This window comes from Alternaria arborescens (assembly GCF_004154835.1).
Source record: "Alternaria arborescens strain FERA 675 chromosome Unknown contig_2, whole genome shotgun sequence".
Taxonomy (NCBI): Eukaryota; Fungi; Ascomycota; class Dothideomycetes; order Pleosporales; family Pleosporaceae; genus Alternaria; species Alternaria arborescens.
Genome location: NW_021167857.1, coordinates 1,001,226 through 1,020,612, shown reverse-complemented (window position 1 = coordinate 1,020,612; position 19,387 = coordinate 1,001,226). Strand labels below are relative to the sequence as shown.

Here is a 19,387-nt window from a genome sequence, read left to right as displayed (position 1 = left end):
TAGCATCTGTGTCAGCTCTATAGGGTGGGTCAGCTTCATCCGGAAGCAGCTAGTCGATATCGTCATCCTTCTTCACTGATCTTGCATCAGGTAACTGTAACGCAAAATGACCGAATAATCTCTCTCTAGGCCATAGTACCAACACTGTATCGGTTCGACACGGCTCAGATTTCTACTACTTGTCTATTCGCCTGCTGCGCACAGATGTGTTGACGGCCTCTCTAAGTGTCGTCCCCAATGCGCGGTTCAGCTTAGTTGAAGATAGCGAAGCCTAGAGGGTACCATGTACGACAGCAATTATTGACAGTGCTCCCGAAGTAGATGGGAAACATATGCCACGCCTTGATACCAGGTTTAACTGCAGCAAGCTTGAAGCACGGCAATATACGGTTTGTCCAATGGCGAGCCTCAACGAGATCGGTATGCCTCCAGCTTTTCTCAGCCTCATCCGGAGTCGCATGCAGACCGTTTCAACACCAATCCATTCACATCGCGTAACATTCCATCTTATGGTAGCTCTCAGGCAGGTCAGGGTGATGTATAGGTCCGCATCGCTATGCCTCCAACGCTCCTTGACCTTCATATAAGCGCGATATCTTTGTAAGATCTAAAGGAAATCTTCGGCCTAAGTAACCTGCCATCAACATCAAGACACCATGGTTGTTCTGCCAAACATACTCTATGCGCCGAACGCTCTGCGGCCACGCACCGCCACTGGGAACGGTCTCGGTGGTGGTGCAATTGCTGGAATTGTCCTCGGGTCTTTGTGTGGTCTACTCGTCTATACGCCCACAATACCTGCCAACACTTCACTAAAGATCGACAAGACCAATACTGTTGATCCTTGGGAAGTGGAATATCAACCCAACCCAGTTATATTTCCTCATTTACCAGCCTCAGTTGGGAATATGCGATATCAGGACGAAGAAGAAGATGCACTTTTCACCACAAATCTGACAAGCCCACCAAGACTTGAAAGCATGATCGAAGTGTGCAGCACAAGTTCTGATCATTCTGAAAGCCCGTTATCGATGTGTGCGCCGTCCACGATACCTGAATCCGAGGGTACTCCGTCGCCAATACGGCGTATCAACACAGAATTTTCTGAGATTTCGGTACCTATTTTAGAGTCTAGTACATCGGATCTACCAGTAGATGATACCTCGCCTGTCACAGCAGCAACAGAAGTACCTCCGCACTACGAAAGTAAGAGCCCATGCCTGGACCGACATGGGACTGTCGAAATTATCAATTTTGCTGCAGCCATATCGTCGGATCGGTCGCCAGGTGATTCTGACACTAGTATCACGGTCCTGTCGTCACCGAGGTCCCTCACGATAGCGAACAGTAATAAAACGACCTCATCTTCGCAGACAACATCACGCACCTCACCTGCTAGCAATTTATCTGCATCAAAAGCCACTATATTGTCTTCAAAATCGATCGAAGCGGATACCAATCTGGTGTATCCATGTCCTAGCTGCCACCTCAGATTCCGAACACCAGGCCTGAGAAGGTATGTCGCCTTGAACCATGAAACAGTGTTCTGTTTTTGAGCACATTTGCTTACGTGAACTCTTGCAGAAACCATCAAAATCGTAAACATAATCCCCGATATACCTGCCGGATATGCAACTCACAGTTTGGGCTCCGTGCGGACCTTCGACGTCACGAAAACAGTGTCCATCGAGGTGATCTTCACGACTTTCCTACAAAAGTGTTCCAATGCCCGAACATTGGCTGCTCGGATCCACAAAAGACGTACGCCCGGAAAGATAACTTTACGAGACATGTAAATCGTTGCGAGAGGGCTATTGCCAAAGCGAAGTCACTACATGATGCAGCCATGGAAAAGCGCGAGGGCAACTACAGACACTGGAAAATGCCGAGCCAGACCCGGGAACATGATCCAGATGTGGCAATGTGAGGCAGACCGGATGCTTTTGGAGGACTCTTGTTCGAACCAATGAATGGCTCAATACTCTACGATGGCCAGGTTGAAGCATACATGCATCGCGCTGGTTGCCCTTCGCAGGACTTTACGGAGAAATTGTGCGTCTCCGGAATCGTACCATAGGGCAACTTTTCACAGCGGCGACATACATGCATCATATCTCTCGCTTTGTGCCAATGAGCGAGATGATGTAGAGCATCTTCCCTGATTCAAGAGGGAGAAGTGCATTTGCATGATGCACAAGACAGAGTCCCTCGAGTTTCCGCCATCTGCACGTGTGATTGGCTCCAATCTATCAGCATGAGTATGCCTCACTCAGCCTCGCAGTCACCCGTACATCTCATAATTATAGCATCTCTTGCTTGTATCTCGCCCAAAATAACTTTTCTATTGCTACCATACCCTCACAGTCAATATGGCCCCCATCACCTTCGCTGTCCGCTCCACAATATTGCATACTGCGCCTTCTCTTAACAAACGAGCCTCATCTGCGACCAATAGTCCGGCTGTCTTGATTGGTATCAGTGTCTCGATTGTATGTTTCGTTGTCATTATCGGGGCATTCTGTTTTTTTATTTGGAGGAAGAGGAGACTGCCTAAAAAAAGGTCTTCGGAACCTGGGGAAAAGCCCTGGGAGCTTGACACGGCATGTGGTCAACAGAAGCACAGATACGAACAAAACACACTAGGGTCCACAGAGCTAGATGGTGCCTTAACTCCAGTAGTAGAAGCCGGGACTGCTACATTACCAATATGTCCAGCATGGTCACAGCAAGTACACGAGCTTGCGACCGCAGAGAAATCCGCAGGTGACTTTACAAGACCGGATAGATGTGGCAACCTAGAGCAGTTTGTCAATCACAGTGAGAGAGCTGAGCAAAACCGTTCAGCAATTGGGGGGAGTGAGTTTTGACACCGACTATTCTTGAGTTTTCACTAAGATCTCCTTAGTTCAATTGTCAAACATCCTTCCTGTTCATGCCAGGGTTGAAAATAATAACAACTCGGGAGTCTTGAGCATCCAACAGCCTGCACAAGCTTATGTTAGTCCGTTTGAAGTCGAACGTGACTTGAACCCCGTTTACTTTCCCTCTCGGGCTGGCCTATCTGACAGACCACGCGAGCACCCGGATCAGAAGATGTATCTCCAGGACTCTGAGACACAGCGTGTATGTAGTCTCACCCCGCTTCCTCTTAGATCAGGAACATCAGATATGGAGACGCGTTCCACAGCTACGTCCGCGAATGCCGATGAAGTGCATACGCAAGAGCCAACTCCGAACAGCAACAGGATTTCCATCGACGTAGGACAGAGAGCGAATGCACGGCCGCTGAGAGACACAGATAATCAGCTGGATGTGGAAATCCAAATCCAAATTGACAAAACAGAGGGCACGCCTGAGCACGATAAAATGGAAGTAGATGCAATCTCTACCTTCTCGCCAACTCCTCGAGCAGCTGGTCCAAGTCGTGCTTTTTCTCCACCAATTGTTTCCAATTTAGCGCCCCGCAAGAGAGTAGCAGTTCTCGATCTACATCCCTTGGAGACTGATAACGGAAAAGCTGAACGGAGTAATGACCAGAGCAAGGGTAGAGACAGTAACTTAAACCACAGACGGCGTCAGAAGCAACGTACGTTGATGCCTAAGCCATCATCCCCACAGAATTCGAAACCTACATCAAGCCCACAGTCAAGCAAGTCCACGCCTGATTCTGCGAAGACAAAGTTGAGTTTCGCGTCTACGGCTACGAATGCGACACATGCTATGTCGCCAGGATCAGCTATCACTACACCATCAATGGCAACAGAATCACCTACCAGCTCGTGGAGTCCCCAAGAGAACAATCTGAAATGCCAGACCTGTGGTCAGCTGTTCAGTACTGCAGGCCGCCAGAAGTATGTATCTTCCCATCTCGCAAGACTTCCTAGCAGCCACCATATGTGTGATGCAAACCTTTTTTACACCCTATCCCGTCAACCTCAAACCATACTACCATCAAACACATACTAACAGAGTCTTCAAAGGAAGCATTACAACCGCATACACAATCTTCGCTACGTGTGCGACATCTGTGCAAGGCCATTCGGTGTAAGAGCAGATCTAGAGCGCCATGAGCACACAGTGCATGCCGAGTTTTTCCGATCCCTCAAGCGTTCTTGGTGCACTATCCCTGGCTGTCCAACGCCGAATAAGGAGTGGAAGCGGAAGGACAATTTCACTAGACACGTTAGAAGCTGTGAAGCGAGGGCAGCCGACAAGAGCAAGTTGAAAGGGAAAGAACGAGCTGTAGAGTAGAAAGTGCGTCTTGAGAGTGGAAAACATGAGCATCTAAACGCATCTTCTGCTTCTGCTCTATCACAACGTTTCTACCGACAACTATGGCTCGTTTCATAATTGCATGACTACACGTTGATGAGAGACAATCGTGAAGGTAGAAAAGCCCAGCAAGGGCTTCAGCAAATGAGCCATACTAGATTCACAGACTGCCACATCATGTATCTTCACAGGATTCACTAGACAGATAGGAGACAGAAAGTTTCAGATGGTGAGGCTGAAGCCACCAATGGTTGTGATTGGGCCGGTGTCTGTGCCAAGGAGTATCAGTTAGGTATGCCTCTTGTATTTCTGAGCAACGACGATATCTTTGGAGTATCATTTACCACTTCTGAATTTAGACCCTCCCCCCCCCTTTTTTTTTTTTGGGAAAGAAAGCGACAGCAAATATCTTATCGAGTCTATATGCGATCATGGCCAAGTGGAGCACGACAGAAGTAATCATATTGATTGGATCTATTGCTTTCATATCGGGTCTGGCTGCGTACCTGTTCACCAAAATTGATGAATCGTTTTCAGAGCCGACGCGAAGCTCTCTTCTTTTGGATCCCTCCCATCCCTCTCATACCACATTACCCGAAACGCGACGTGGAAGAGTACCTGAACCGAGAGGCAACAAAAAGAAAATCTCTCTGAATGCAAAGCAGATTTTGGGCATAGATGATGGTACATACTTGAGGAGACTACCACAAGACGAATGTATGCTCTCCTTTCCTTGAAGAGACTTTGCAGTACTGATGGTCGTCTAAACTTAAGTGCGTACGAATCCATTTCCCATTACAGCCTATCCAGCTCGATATGAAGACCAATCTGGAATCAGAAGACGCGATTACCAACGTGAAGCCTCCTATTGGGATACGGGATTTAGCCCATGGAATTTCGAATACAATCCCAATCCGGTTATCTTCCCTCATCTGGTGAAAAGATCGCCATCATTACAACCTTTGTTCTCCAAAAACGCCAAATCCGCAACTGAGACGCTCACGAACGATAGTGAGAGTGTTCGGACACCATCACTCGTAGATTCGGCGATTTCTCCACTTAACAGCAACGCTAGTTCAAGTAGTTCTTCATACGTATCTTCGGATCGAGTGCAAGAAGATGAAAGGTCTAACCACACGACTGCAAAGAAGCCGAATGATGCTGCTGACATCGATTCGTAAGTATCGTACCCGCCATTTCTACTAAACGGGGACTAAAAGAAGTAGACAATTATTGCAAGGCCTACCGTGGATTGCCGATGACCAAAAGGAAGTTTTGGGTCCTGGCGATACATTATACGGTAATCATGATAATCTTCTTGAGGTCTTCATTGCATCGGATTTCGCAACAGCCTCACCGGGTCTGGAAGACGAACATGCAAACGCAGAGGAACCTCCTTCGTACCCTCTGCATGAGAGGCCAACAACGCCCAAGCTTGAACTGCCACCTGAGACCTTGCCACTAGTCCTAGAGTCCCAACCAAACGACAGCGAAGAAGGGAGAAGATTCAAGCACAGGTGTCCAAGATGCCACGAAAGGTTTCGCACACCAGGCCTTCAGAGGTACACCTGCCTTACCCATTTACGCTTAGCCCCATGAGCCCTCGTACTAAACTTCCTTTAGAGCCCATTTCAACCGCAAGCACAACCGCCGTTATGCTTGCGAGCCATGTCACGAAACCTCCTTCAGTCTCGCTGCAGATCTCAAGCGCCACAAGCAAACTGTGCACCGACAGCTTGTCAAGACTTATCAATGTACAATACCAGGCTGCAGTAAGCCTGATAAAATCTTCAGACGGAAAGACAACTTTACAAGACACTTGAAGCAATGTCATGAACAGGTTGAAACAGGAAAAGGAAAAGAGAGCGCTGCCTCTGGAGTGGAAGAAAAATAAAGTAAGCAAGCAGAAAACGGCCCTTGTCAACGTGTAAGATACTGTTGTTGCTCAAGAACTCATACCACCATGAGCTTGCTTAGTTATGGGGCATTAAGGAAGTGCTCCGCCCTATGCGTCATTAGCACCATCACGATATAGAGAGAGCGCGTTTCAAGAGTGAAAAAGATGGGTATTTAACGTTTCGAACAATTACCAAAAACCCTCATCTCCCCACATAGTCTGTACTCGTGAACTCGCGCAAACAGGCATGCATGCTCATGCGGTCGCGTCCGAACATTCCTATATCCACACATACAAATGTACAATGGCGTAGCGTCCTCATCCTCCTCTCAGGAAGTCGCCTGGTCTTCTTCTTCTCCCCCTCATTCTATGTTTCCCTAACATGTTGCTGCTGGCGGAGCAAGCTCTCTGCCCAGTAATCCCAACACTCTTTGAGTAAGAAATAAACGTAACCGACAACGCCCGTCTCGCACACCTTCCGAGGGTGGTGGAACATGCAAATTTGATGCGATTGATGAGGAGAAGCGACGACATTTCAAAGGCGTCGCAAAGTCCAGGGGGGCGGCATGAAGAGCCCAACACGCCAAAAACGCCACGCAGGAGAAATGGACCTGAACCGGGGAAAACATCTACTGAAGGGAACTCGTTGGTGGAGGCGTTGTCAAGGGGCGTGAAAGATGGCGAAAATGAGGTTTTCAAGTGTTGCTGATGATGACTCTGGCGCCCTCTTTACCCAGCACACCGCGCTCCTTGGCCTTGGGGCTCCTGTCCCGACCCTTTTTGCGACTGAGGAAGCCGAGCATGCCAGACGGTTTCTCGGCGTGGGCATCTTTCTGTACAAGGGCGGAACTCTGGTTAGCCATCTCGGTCCAGGAGCCATGCTCATTGAGAACTACCTGTACGCCTCCGGTTGTGCTGATGCTGCGCTGCGATCCGCGCTGGCGGTTATTTATAGGGCGGGAGAAAGAGGGGGTCGGGATCTCGGAGCCGTCATGGGGGAAATAATCGACATGCTCGCCACGTTGCGATGTAGGTGAGCCGGTGTTTGCGGTTTGGTTCAGAATGTTCGTGGCAAGCGGAGGGCTGCCGTTGGGTGATTGCGTTGATCGGGCGGTAGTAGCGGAGCGGGTAGGATGGAGATCGCCGTCCTGGGACTTGTTGGTCGGCGCGACTGGGCGCCCCCATGGGTCTACCTGCTGCCCTGCTGCAGATGTGGGAGCGTTGTCCGGCTGGCTTGTATTGCTCGCTCTTGAGCCGCCGACCGAGTCTTGGGGATCTGCCACTGCTACAGCAGCCGGAGGCCGCTGGTCTGCAGCCGTTGTGTAATTGAAAGGCTCAAACAAAGTCTCAATCATCCTGTGGAGCTCCTCTGCCCGTATCTCCTGTTCGGTCGCATCGTCCTTGAGCGCTTCTCTGGGCTTCTGTCTGCGCGCTCTCGCCTCAAGTGGTGCCTCCTCTAATAACAACTCCTCTAGATCGTAGGTTGCGTCAAAGTTGGTCTTGTCGCTCGACGGGATAAAGACAGGTGGGATCTCCTTCCGCTCCAGCGCGACGAAGTCAAGGGGACGGAAGAAGGGGTTGTCTGTAAAGGACTCGAAGCCAATAGCGCCTATGCGCTTCTTCCGGTCCTTCTCCAGCAACGAGCTGATGGCATGCAGACAGGGCATCGACACAGGCGGGCTGGTAACAGGATACGTGGGCTCTCCCTTGGAGATCTTGGCGGCGAGTGAGTCATGGCTGCTGGCCTCAAAGGGTCGCTTGTTGTAGATGCACTCGTAGAAGAGCACACCCAGTGACCACCAGTCGACTTCGCACGAGTATCCTTTGCCTTCGTACACTTCGGGAGCCAGGTAGGCGAGCGTGCCAGACTTGCTCGTCAGCGGCTTGTGGGGCGTGAAGTCAGAGGCGACGTTCTGGCTGTGTTAGTGACAGTTGAGATATGGGTGAAATAGAGCGTACAAAGTCTGCCAGATGGACATGGCCCTCGGAATCCAACAGCACGTTGTCTGGCTTGATGTCCCTGTGCACGATGCCCTGCTGGTGGATGTAGCGCACGGCGCAACCCAGCTGGGCTATCCAGAAGCGCACTGCTTCCTCAGTAAACGTCTTTCGCGAGATGTGGAAGCGTAGATCGCCGCCGTTCATTAAGTCGACCACAATGTATCTGGAACTGTCAGCTTCGTGCCCAGGCTGTCGACACGGCGGAAGACATACAGATATTCGATATCTTGGAAACTATAGCGCAAGTTGCAGAGGAAGGGGTGGTTCAAGTGCTCGAGCATGCGCCGCTCTCGAATGATGTTGCGAACACTCTCGGAGCGTACCACTGTCGCACAACGTCAGCATCGGTCCCTGCTAGCATGCAGTCGCACATTGTGCACACACCTTCATCTTTCCGGATGTACTTGAGCGCAAAAGTGAGGCCCGTGTCTTTCCGCTCGACGATGCGCACCTTGCCGAATGCGCCCTTGCCAACAACTCGCAGCAGTCGGAAGTGGTTGAGGTTTACTGCTGGAGAGTTAGTGACGGTGTTCGCTGCCCTCTTCTTGCACGTTCAAGGCTCTGATGCTTCAAGGCTCTGAGGCCCGAAGACGCTTTTGTGGAGACGCACCTTGGTCGGTGAAGACGACGGGCTTGCCGTTGCTCTGACCCATGGGAGGCTACAATGGCAGACTGCCTGAGGAATGGAAATGCGTGTCTAGTAATGCATCAGGCGAAGGATGGACGTGGCCGGGGGTGCTTCGGCGGCCTGGTGGTGGGGACGGCGGTGGAGACGGCGTTGTGGTTGCGGGCGGGCGTGGTCTGGATGGCAGGCGAGGGCGGGCGGGTAGTCGGGGATTATTAAGGCAGAAGCAACTGGCAGCAGACGTGAGATAGAAGTAAAGCAGAGTTGAAAGGAGGGCCCGACAGGATTGAAGAAGCACGTTTCGCAGGCGTGGCCCAAGGAAGATTAGTGTCGGCAGGACTAGTGGCTAGGGAATGCATGGGTTACACGTTTTGAGTCGCATCCCTGCACCACGACTGGGCCATCAAAGACGACCGAAGCTGCTACGAGGCAAGCGTTGATGCTCCCCTAGTCATGGTCAGCCACAGTACAACGCCCACCCACGAGGCCTGGCCGCACTCTACTCAAACCGAGCCATGGTTGTAGTTGAGCACGACGCCATTGTGTGCGTCTAGAGACGTCTAGCTTGCCAGGTGAGACTGCCCGGCAAGCTCCATGCATCACGAATCCCATGTGCAGCCTGCCTACCCACGCAACCTCGTTACGGGACGGCGCACTCTATCTGAGCCGTCAGAGCCCCAAGGTTTCTGGGGTTCAGCGAGACGTCGTCCTGCTCCCGTCTGATCTGCACTAAGCTCGGACTCGTCGTGAAACACATCTTCAACCACAGGCCCGACGCCGCGCAATCATAGCACTGGCTTAGCTCGGGAGTCGTTATAATTTCCTCCTGCAACCACCACATATCGAGGCTGGCAGCATACACCTGTCTCGCCGATTTTGGCCTTTCTCCAAACTCTTCATCGTCGTTGATAAGACCAAGCATCGCTCCCGGAGCCGGCGCCGATTGGGCTTTCCTCCATTAGTTTCTTCTCCTCAAGACCCGCTTTCTTCTACTAACAACGTAGAACCGTGCGACGGGCGACCACCTCTGCAGCAAACCAGCTGCGGGTACTCAGGCCGGCGCTGAGAGCCACGTCAAGCGGAATTGCTTTGGCATCCTTCGCGGCCTTTTGACGAGAATACAAGAGAACAAGTCGCTCGCTCAACCCAGTAGCGCACATGGCCGCTGCAGTACCAATGCTCACAACGCCGACCTCGACGGTTGGCGCGCACATTGTATTCCCGGGGCCATCTTGGCTAGGCAAACCTTCACTCCTCTTATGCCAGACGTAATGGTCTTGGCCGATCCTTCCGTGCCTCCTCCAGGGACCTGCACTAGTCCACCACCCCCTGTCACTAATTGCCAACTACTCCTCCTGCTTGGCCAACTCTCGTTCCCCAAGACACCACCACGACTACACCGTGGCTCTCTCGGGAAATTCTGAGTCGGCATGCATGCATCCCTGCTTACAACCGCTCCGGCCCGATCGCTCAACCCCCGTTGACAACTGTTGCACGACAGCTCAGCACAGCAGGCACAAGCAAGACTCTTTCGCGGATGCGCGCCGCTGCAGTCGTTGCATGTCTCTGTACGTGGGTGCGTAGTACTGAGTTTCGGCTGAGCCCACACCAGGCTAAAGAGCTCGCGTTCTAGAAGACTTCCGCTTCCTCCGACCTGCAGCAGTGTGGACACCATTCCACGCGACTACTGCGTGTCGCCTGCAGCCATGTGGACTTGTTCAGCCTCGTAGTGCCATCTCCTAATCAAGTCTGCCGCTGGCTACGGTTGTAGCTCATCTCCTCCTGAAGCCTGACGCCTCGTGTCGGGTCCTCAATGCTGGGGCAACCCTTTGCGCCCTCCTGCGCGCATGTGGTACAGCAACTCCTGATGCAATGCAGCCCCTATGCGTTGGCATCCAACCGGAGCTTATCCGTTCCCAGGTCCTTGTTGCTGGTCTTGCTCCCGCGAGAACAAGACCAGTGTTTCTCCAGTACAGTGGTGCCTGACGGGTATCGATCGATGTTGTCCACTCTCCTGGGTTCCAGCCTTGCAGACATGCGATCCCGCGGAAGAACCGTCTACTAGACATATCGGCATCACTAAGACAGATAGGCTACTCCTGCGATCCTCGCTTAATATGAGATTGCATCAATCTGCAGCAGACTGGCGTCGACAGCCCCTTGGGTCCTGATTGGCTGGATTTGTATGCTTGTATGCAACTGGTGCTTTGATACGAACAAGCCACTGGCTATGAGATGTAGTCCCATTCGCAAGCTCCGGCAACTCTACTGGCGCTATCATGCACCTCAGAACTACCTACCAGACCTGAAACACTTGTTTCCATGCATTCAGCTCAGCTCAATGTGCGAGCGGTGCTTTTGCCTCCAATTAGCGCCTTCGGGATCAATCTCATGGGCACGGACCTCGCGTGAAAGACTGCGGCATTCAAAGATGGTTCCGCGAAACGTGGCCTGCAATCCCTCGGCGTCATGTTGCGGAGAAGAGCATTAGGTTCTACGCTGGATCAGAATAGGAAGTCGATTACGCTGGCTTAATATGGCTGAAAAGCCTCACGAAAAGCCTCTCACAGCTCCTAAGTTGGTTGGATAAACAACCTGCACTTCATGCACGTAAGCTATGATCATCCTAGCAAACACGAGCTTGGGGCGAGCGGATAGGATTTGTACCACAATAGTCTGCATTGTTTAGCACAAGGAAGTCCCACGCTGATCACTGTATCACTGTATCACAGGCAAAAGAGCTGGTAGATGTGCTTCGCAAGTATCTTCAACTCCGGTGAACATTCGGCAGATCCGGCATCGAAGCGAAGACTACACATCTACAGATCAATCCCTCTCAGTGTGGATCTTAGTGCGGAACTAGGCACTATTCCCGACGACCAATACAGGCATCGATCCTATGTACATATACGACAGAAGGAAGACAGCCTGATATGGTAGTACCGGGTGTTTTTCCAACTCAATCAGGACGCTATCGACTCTATCCTCGAGCTCCTACAGATCATGCATACAGCGATATCCCTGTCCGCTTACGCGGTACTACCCGAAGCTCGTATTCTCAGACCAAAAATACAGCATCGGTATGGGTACCCGCAGACGCATGGATCTGACCTCGCTCGTTGAAAGTGTAGTAAGATTTGTAGTCCGCCCGTTCAGAGAGAGGCGGCCTTCGTGCGGCACATGCGGCAGTCGTTCTATACGACTGAGATACCACGTGGTGTCTCGCACAGCGGTGTGCAGGGCCAACGCTAAGCAGCCATGGCGTCGGGTGCCTCGTCACGCAAGCGTGAAGTTTGCTTTTGCGGAACTATAGTACTATCGTGGTATGACGCCTGGAAACAAAAGGAAGTCGCATGGATGCCCAAGCAGCTCGTCGATCGGCTCCCAAGCCTCGGAATCGTTTATCCAGACAGCAATGATCTTCTTGTAGAACAAGCCCACAGGATGTCTAGACACGTGATGGATTACCTGATGCACTGCTTGCGTGATGCTCTGTGCAGTTGGCTTTTGTCGATACAACCTCTATGTCTGGATGTTTGTAGACTAGTAGAACGCTAGGAATCTAGGTTCTGAGTCCCATCAGTCAGGCAAGTATACGCGACTTCTGTGCCTCGACGTCAAAAGAATGGGTGCGTGAGATCCTGGTCCTGCCAGGATATACATTGAATGATGACAATTCATTCTCAATATTATCCGTGGTTGAACTGCTTCACGCCGTGGGGTGCATCATAGTCAGCTCGGGATGCTAGATTGGCGCGCGAAAAGCCATTCTCTTAGTAATGGATCAGTATTATATCGTTGTGAATGTAGGAAGATGGAAGCAACCTGAAACCGGGGCAACCTTGGAAGGCCGCATATACTAGATCCACGGGCGACTTGAGGACGATTGGTCAAGCTGGGGTAGATCTAGGCGGCTCTTTCCGAAATCAGTCAGGACAGAGATATTTTTCCTGTTCTGGCCAAAAGAGGCAATCGCGCTGAAGTGTGCCTCCCATAATGCTAGCTGCTGTATTGCGGTCTGTGAGTGTGCACGGCTATTGACGGTGCCAAGCGGCTGCTGCAGGGTCGCCGACGACGTTGCGCATTGTTAGCTATGTGCGGAGTGCAATGCGGTACCTGTAACGGTCTTCACTCGAGTGTACCATTGTAGCGATGCAACGTTGGTGGCCTCTGGTTCCTCGGTTCGGCAGGCACTAAGCCCTATGCCCAAGCTTCAACACGTTGCGGCTACCCTACCCAGCACGACGTCGAGCAACACACGATGCACTCAACCAGCAACCCCAGCTCCGCACGTCATGAACGGGGCAGATACACGGACATACGCTGAATCGCATACGACGGGCCAGCTGCCTACGCCAACCTCAACGCCCGAACCGGACGATCTGGCACTCCCGGGTGCCCGCCGCAACAATGAAGCCAGGAGCGAGGAACCGCTGCACAGCATGACAAATGGCTCCAGGGTCGAGGCAAACAGCGCAATTAGTTCGAATACCACGAGCAGGAGGCCGAGCGTGCACGAAGAAGCTATCCTCTCAGACACAAGCGAGAAGATACGGCCTATCAAGCGGCCTGGAGATGCTCGGAGAAGGAGCAGCGTGTCAGAGCACGAGAAGATTCTCAAGCTCAGTCCCCGCCAGATTCAAGAGCTTACGAGTGAACCTGCGAGCATCCCAGTGCGAGCAGCGACTCCGATTCTTGAGGACGAACTAGAAGACGTCACACCGCTGGAAGACGCGGACGGACAGGGCAAGAATAAGCTCCTGGGCGTGGTACTGGAGCGGCCAGTGGAGCTGAATGGCGAGACTAGGAAAGAGAAGGGCTTGGGAGGGCGAGATGCACCACGGGAGAAGGAGGTTGTCCTTATCAAAACATCTGCAACTGAATTGCGAAACGGCCGGCCTGTCCTCAGCTCACGATCCATCACTACGCCCTCGCTCACACGGAGGACGTCATCCAGGTCGCGGTCACGCACACATATGCAGACGCAAGAGACAGAGGACCGGAGGCACGGCAGACATGTTCCTCCGCCATCGAGTCTGGACCACAGAGATGGCACATCAAAAGGCCACGACCGACATAAAGAGACGCGCGAGATGCGGGACCAGGTTTCGCCAATCGCTCTCCCGCTGCCGCCAATGTCAATGCCGACTTTTCTCTCGCTAGAACTTTCTGCAAACCGCCCCTCTCCGCTGTACATATACCGTCCAGCGACGACAGACTTTCCTTATGAATCGTCCGAGATCAAGTACGAGCGGTTGCTCAACTTCCTGAGGATACCGCTGAAAATTGAGGGCATATTGGGTTTTGGCGCTCTGGCTTGTCTCGATGCATGGATGCACGTTCTGACGATCCTCCCCCTCCGCTTCCTGCTTGCTGTCCTCATCTTGGTCAAATGGTGGGGCTCCGTCATTGTCAAAGAATTCCGTGATCTCTGGGCTTTTGTCTATGATGGCCTTCCTCGCTTTTGGCAGCGCAGGAAGCAGACCGACGTCCCCACGCCTCTACCAACGCCCGCCGACGAGGTGGCTCCGTCAATGTCGCGTAAAACGTCGTCCTCGACCGTTCCTCCAGTTAGTGCTACGGCTAGGCAGAGTCCGCACGTGTCGACAACCTTCAAGTTTCCAGACATGAATGAGCTCAGAGCGCGCCGGCCTCGTAACTCTCGATTCCGTCATCGGCGCACCAAGTCTACGCCATCAACGCTGCAACCAAGTCATAAAGCAGACATATTGAAAGGTCTCCTAGTCATCGCCAGCTGCTTTGTCTTAATGCGGTTCGATGCCAGTCGCATGTACCATGGCATTCGTGGCCAGTCAGCGATCAAGCTCTATGTCATCTACAACGTTCTCGAGGTATGTGACCGTTTGCTTTCGGCTGTTGGTCAGGATGTGTTGGAGTGTCTCTTTTCTCGTGAGACTCTGGATCGCAATCCCGACGGTAGAAGCAAGGTTCTCCGGCCACTCGGGATGTTTGCCCTCGCACTTGTATACACTGTTGCCCATGCTACAGCGCTGTTCTACCAGGTCATCACTCTGAACGTGGCTGTCAACTCCTACTCGAACGCACTACTGACACTGCTCATGTCCAATCAATTTGTGGAAATCAAAGGGACCGTGTTCAAGAAGTTTGAGAAAGAGAACCTTTTCCAGATCACCTGTGCAGACATTGTAGAACGCTTCCAGCTCTGGCTCATGCTTCTCATTATTGCAATGCGCAATGTCGTTGAAGTTGGCGGCCTCAGTATCCAGAGCAGCGATACGTCGTGGACGGCCATGTTCACTGGATCCGCGAATGCGTCCACAACTCCATTCAAGGCCTCGAGTATCATACCCATGAGCTTTACTATCTTCCCCAAGTACATCGCTCAGGTACTCAATCCGTTCCTACTAGTGTTGGGCAGCGAGATGTTTGTTGACTGGCTGAAACACGCGTACATCACCAAGTTCAACCAGTACAAACCGGAGGTGTATAGCAAGTTCTTTGACGTTCTAGCCAAGGACTACTATTCAAACGTAAGCTGCCTCGTTCTTTCTACACTTTCTAGCTAACACTCACAGGCCTTTGCTGATGCAGACTTGACACGACGCCTGGGCTTGCCAGTCATACCACTGTCCTGCCTCTTCATCCGTGCTGCTATCCAGACCTACCACATGTTCATTGCCATGCACATGCCGCCTCCCCTCCACACAACATCGACATCACTCTCTTCGGACCCCGCCTCCTCCCCCACCACGACCGCAGCTCTCGCCCATATTGACCATGTCTTCCGCCGCGCTCTGGGTCGTTCTTCCTTTGGCGCTGGTGTTCCCTCCCAACCCTGGTATCATCCCCTCTCCTATACTCTCGATGATCTGATCGCCGGCTCGACCATGCTCATCGTCTTCCTCGTTGGCTACTTTATCTTCCTTGCTTTCAAACTTATCCTTGGTATGCTGCTGCTGTCCATCAGTCGCAAGCGCTATCACGGTATGCAGGAGCGAGAGAAGATGAGCGTTGAGACTGGGGGTAAGAGGATCGGGGGCTGGGGCGTTGTTGATGTGGACGAGGAGAAGAGGAAGGTAATCTACGATGATGATCCCGAAACGCTGAAGCGGTTGAGGGAGAGAGACGAGAAGGGTAGGAAAAAGGAGCAGGAAGAGAGGGAGAAGGGGACAAGCTTTGGTCACGTTAGTCGATATGCGATGGTCGCTAAGAGAATATGGTGATGTAGTTTAGTTTGTTCCTATATCATTACGACTCGTTTCAATCTTCCAGACTATGTTCACATCTTCGGTTTGTTTACTACTTGGTATGTTACACGCTCGCAACAATACCTTGATTCGGGTCAAATATCGCGTATCTGAGCATCTATTGAATCCTACCGAGGTTGGCGTTAGTGCTATGCGCTAGTGGCACGCCATTCAACAGCATCGGCCGTAACACGTCTGCCTTTATCGCAAGCACTCTCCTTGACATTCTACCGTTTCGTCGTCATCCTTGAACGCCCAAAACTGGATTTGACCTTTTCGCTCAGCGCATAATACTCCGGTCTCTTTTCATCTGACCACAACTCAACATGGCCGAACAATCCATTCCCAAACAAAAGCCCTTCATGGAACAACTAGCGTTGAAAGAGGTTGGGAAGGATGAGTACGAAATGATCAACCTACCTCAGAAGATGGGCAATCCGCTGGATATCGCGTACGGCGGCTACGCAATCGCCGTGGCATGCAAAGCGGCGTCTCTCACAGTACCGGAAGGCTACCATCTCTACTCTATGCAAGGAAACTACCTGGGGCCAGCATACACGGACCGGCCTCTGCGGGCCAGTGTGCGAGTAGTAAGGCAAACAAGGACATTTGCGACACGACAAGTGGAAGTGAGCCAGACGACCGATGCCGGAAAGGAAGGAAAAGAAGGAGGGAAAAGAGTATGCCTTCTTGCAACGGCGGACTTTATGGTCGCAGAGACTTCGTCCCTGTTATCATACTCCCAAGCTCCCTTGAACAGCTATCCAGACTGGAAGGATTGCCCCACACCATCGGTTGCGTATTCCGGTCTTGTCGCAGAGGGGAAGATGTCGCAGAAGATGTTAGATGCGCACGCAGTAGCCTTCAATCTGCTGAACCACCTCTACGACCAACGTCTCTGCCCCAATGCCATCTTCGCGCAGAACCTCTACGGCATCGCAAAAGAGCTCCCGCATACACAAGACGACCTCCCTCCCTCGTCGCGTACGACTGCAGATTGGATCCGCAGCAAGGAAATCCTACCCAAGCCTATCGACCACATCACCGCACTGACTTTCCTCATCGACACCGCTATTGCGTTCTTACCGCTGTCGTTCAACCATCGCTGGTTTGACGACGTAAGTGCAGTGTCTAGTTTGGATTTCTCGTTGAGGATCTTTGCGAACGAGGTGGATGTGAATGGGTGGTTGCTCAGGGAGTTGAGAGCGCCGGTTGCGGACCAAGGACGTAGTTTTGGCGAGGCGTGGATATGGGACGAGGAGGGTAAGGCGGTGGCGTGTATGAGTCAGCAGAGTATTTTGAGGCCGACAAAGAAGAAGGCGAAGGGGAAGTTGTGATTATCCTGGGAGATGGTGGAGGTGTTTGGGGTGTTGGGATTGGAACATGGTTGTGTTTTGAGCATATGTACTATAGATGTCGCAATTACAAGTCTCGCATTCAGTTCAAGACGCAGAATGCGAAACCGACACTCATAGATTACTCAGACGCGGTGTGCCAACAAGCTCATCAGCGCTACCCCAGGCTGACCCGGAACGTTAATGTACATCTGGGTATAATCGGCCCGACGGATCTGTCAGAGTGAAGACGCAATCGCAACCGAAGATCCTCGGCTGTAGATATCGCGAGCCTGCTATCACAGCATGTGGGAACGAAGCGCAACCGATCCTCCTCGGCTTGGGTACCACGACCCTGATTCTTTCGTTCATCTCCGGAACCTTGGGAAGCGCAATAGTTCGATGCTGCGCAGATTGTTGCCTAGCGCTGTGGGCCCCTTTCAAGTACCCAACCATCTATCCCGCTGTACGTCCATCAGGGCTCGAGCGCGAGAAGCGCTGGTCTCGGTTAACATCAGAGTGCTGCCTCCCGGCTACGATGATAAGGCATGACATGCCAATTGCTGACCGGACTCAAACCGTCTTGGAGTAGAGTGCCCAGCGGGCGTATGTGACATGCCAGCTGCTTACTGGTAGAAGAGTGTAAGACTCACACCACTTGGATGGTACGACCTGCTTCCACGTCTTGAATCGATCATTGGATGGCGTGCATGGCGCTTGAGGGGAAGAGCAGGTACAGTCAGCAGCGCACATTGATAGAGCGCGCGAATTCAACGGGATTTGAGGTATATCGAGGTGGTTCAGCCACACACGACCGGTGGTCGGAAAAGCCAAGATCCGCTGTTCATGGCCGCCGTGTCGTCCCGTAATCCCTGCAACAGCATCAGTAAACAAAGCGTCCCTTGGAACCGGCGAGCCGAAAAGTAACGGCTGTGGAGTAGAAGTGTAGAGACACGACGGGAACCGGAAGCTTTTGAAGACGAACAGGGTCAGAGAGTATGCCAGGGTAAGGCTGAACGACCGTTCCACCTTCCGTGGTACCGGAACGAGCGATATCCGCCGCCGAAAAGGGCGCTAGAAGCGTGTAGCCACGAGCGGCAGGTCGAACCCGATACAGAAACCCAATACCGAGCAGCTGCCACGCAACGCTTTGGGGCCGTCCCCACAAATCTTCACCCTGAATCTCGCGAATTTCGTCCGCGCAGATTGTAGTCAGGGTCTGGAGCTGTTGTTTGTTTAGGAGGTGGCACAGGAGCGTGGTCGATTGGATCGTTGCCCGCGGCGATATGCATAGTCGCACAGGGAAGAAGTGCACGACGTCAACGACGTCAAGACAATGTACTGTTCCTTCAGTCGTCTACCTGCGCACCCCTACGATTACTGAGACAATCGACTGTAGACGGCTGTTTTCTTTTGGGCCATAGGCGAGGATTCGCTTTCTCTTTCGCTTATCTTAGAGGGTAAATGGGCTAGGTATGACCTTAGCCAAGCCTTAGAGTAAGCCCCGGGCTTTAGTCGGACGAACAAGCTCGGATCATGGCGCTGTATACAGACTGTAGACTATGCATATTCCACAGCCGTGGTAGCTGGAGAGTGCTGCCTGGGGGTGCGACATCAGAGGAGCCGCATGGAAACGGCGATCGTCGACCGCCGCAACGCAGTTCGTCCGATGATAATTCTCGAAACGACAGTGGCGGACAGAGAATGAGTCTAATTCGCGTCACCGTAGTCTCTTCGTTCTGATTGGCTGTTAGCCTGATGGATATCGTATGCACCGTATCCGAGGGGATACGCTAGCTGTTCTCGCTGCAAGCGAAGCCCAGCGCCCCGGGCAGGCAGGCCATCCGTCTCCGGTTTGCAAGCCAAGCCGTCAGTCCGCCGCCCGCTGGACCAAATCCTTTACTGGGGCCGCCTGGGCTGTCCTCATTAGCTGCGCCTACCTTTATTATTACCTACCTCAATCCCCCGGTCTTGTCGTTGTTGTTCTTACCATACAACCTCTACCACTACTACCTTTTTAATACTTGTC

At 52.2% G+C, this 19,387-nt stretch overlaps 3 protein-coding genes across 3 annotated transcripts; 2 read left to right on the top strand and 1 right to left on the bottom strand.

The window, feature by feature from the left end:
- Nucleotides 1-6,864: 6,864 nt before the first annotated feature.
- On the bottom strand, nt 6,865-8,823 carry AA0111_g1178 (hypothetical protein; the record flags this gene model as incomplete). Its single annotated transcript, XM_028645683.1, has 5 exons — nt 6,865-8,082; nt 8,129-8,333; nt 8,384-8,495; nt 8,555-8,677; nt 8,781-8,823. The coding sequence occupies 5 exons, from the start codon at nt 8,821-8,823 to the stop codon at nt 6,865-6,867; spliced, it is 1,701 nt and encodes a 566-aa protein (XP_028511307.1).
- A 4,267-nt stretch (nt 8,824-13,090) lies between these two features.
- Nucleotides 13,091-16,000, top strand: AA0111_g1177 (hypothetical protein; the record flags this gene model as incomplete). The annotated part of the gene is made up of 2 exons (XM_028645672.1): nt 13,091-15,307; nt 15,353-16,000. 2 exons carry the CDS (start codon nt 13,091-13,093, stop codon nt 15,998-16,000), a joined length of 2,865 nt encoding a protein of 954 aa, XP_028511300.1.
- Nucleotides 16,001-16,350: 350 nt separating this feature from the next.
- Nucleotides 16,351-17,361, top strand: AA0111_g1176 (hypothetical protein; the record flags this gene model as incomplete). Its single annotated transcript, XM_028645661.1, has 1 exon — nt 16,351-17,361. One exon carries the CDS (start codon nt 16,351-16,353, stop codon nt 17,359-17,361), a length of 1,011 nt encoding a protein of 336 aa, XP_028511301.1.
- Between the last annotated feature and the right edge of the window lie 2,026 nt (nt 17,362-19,387).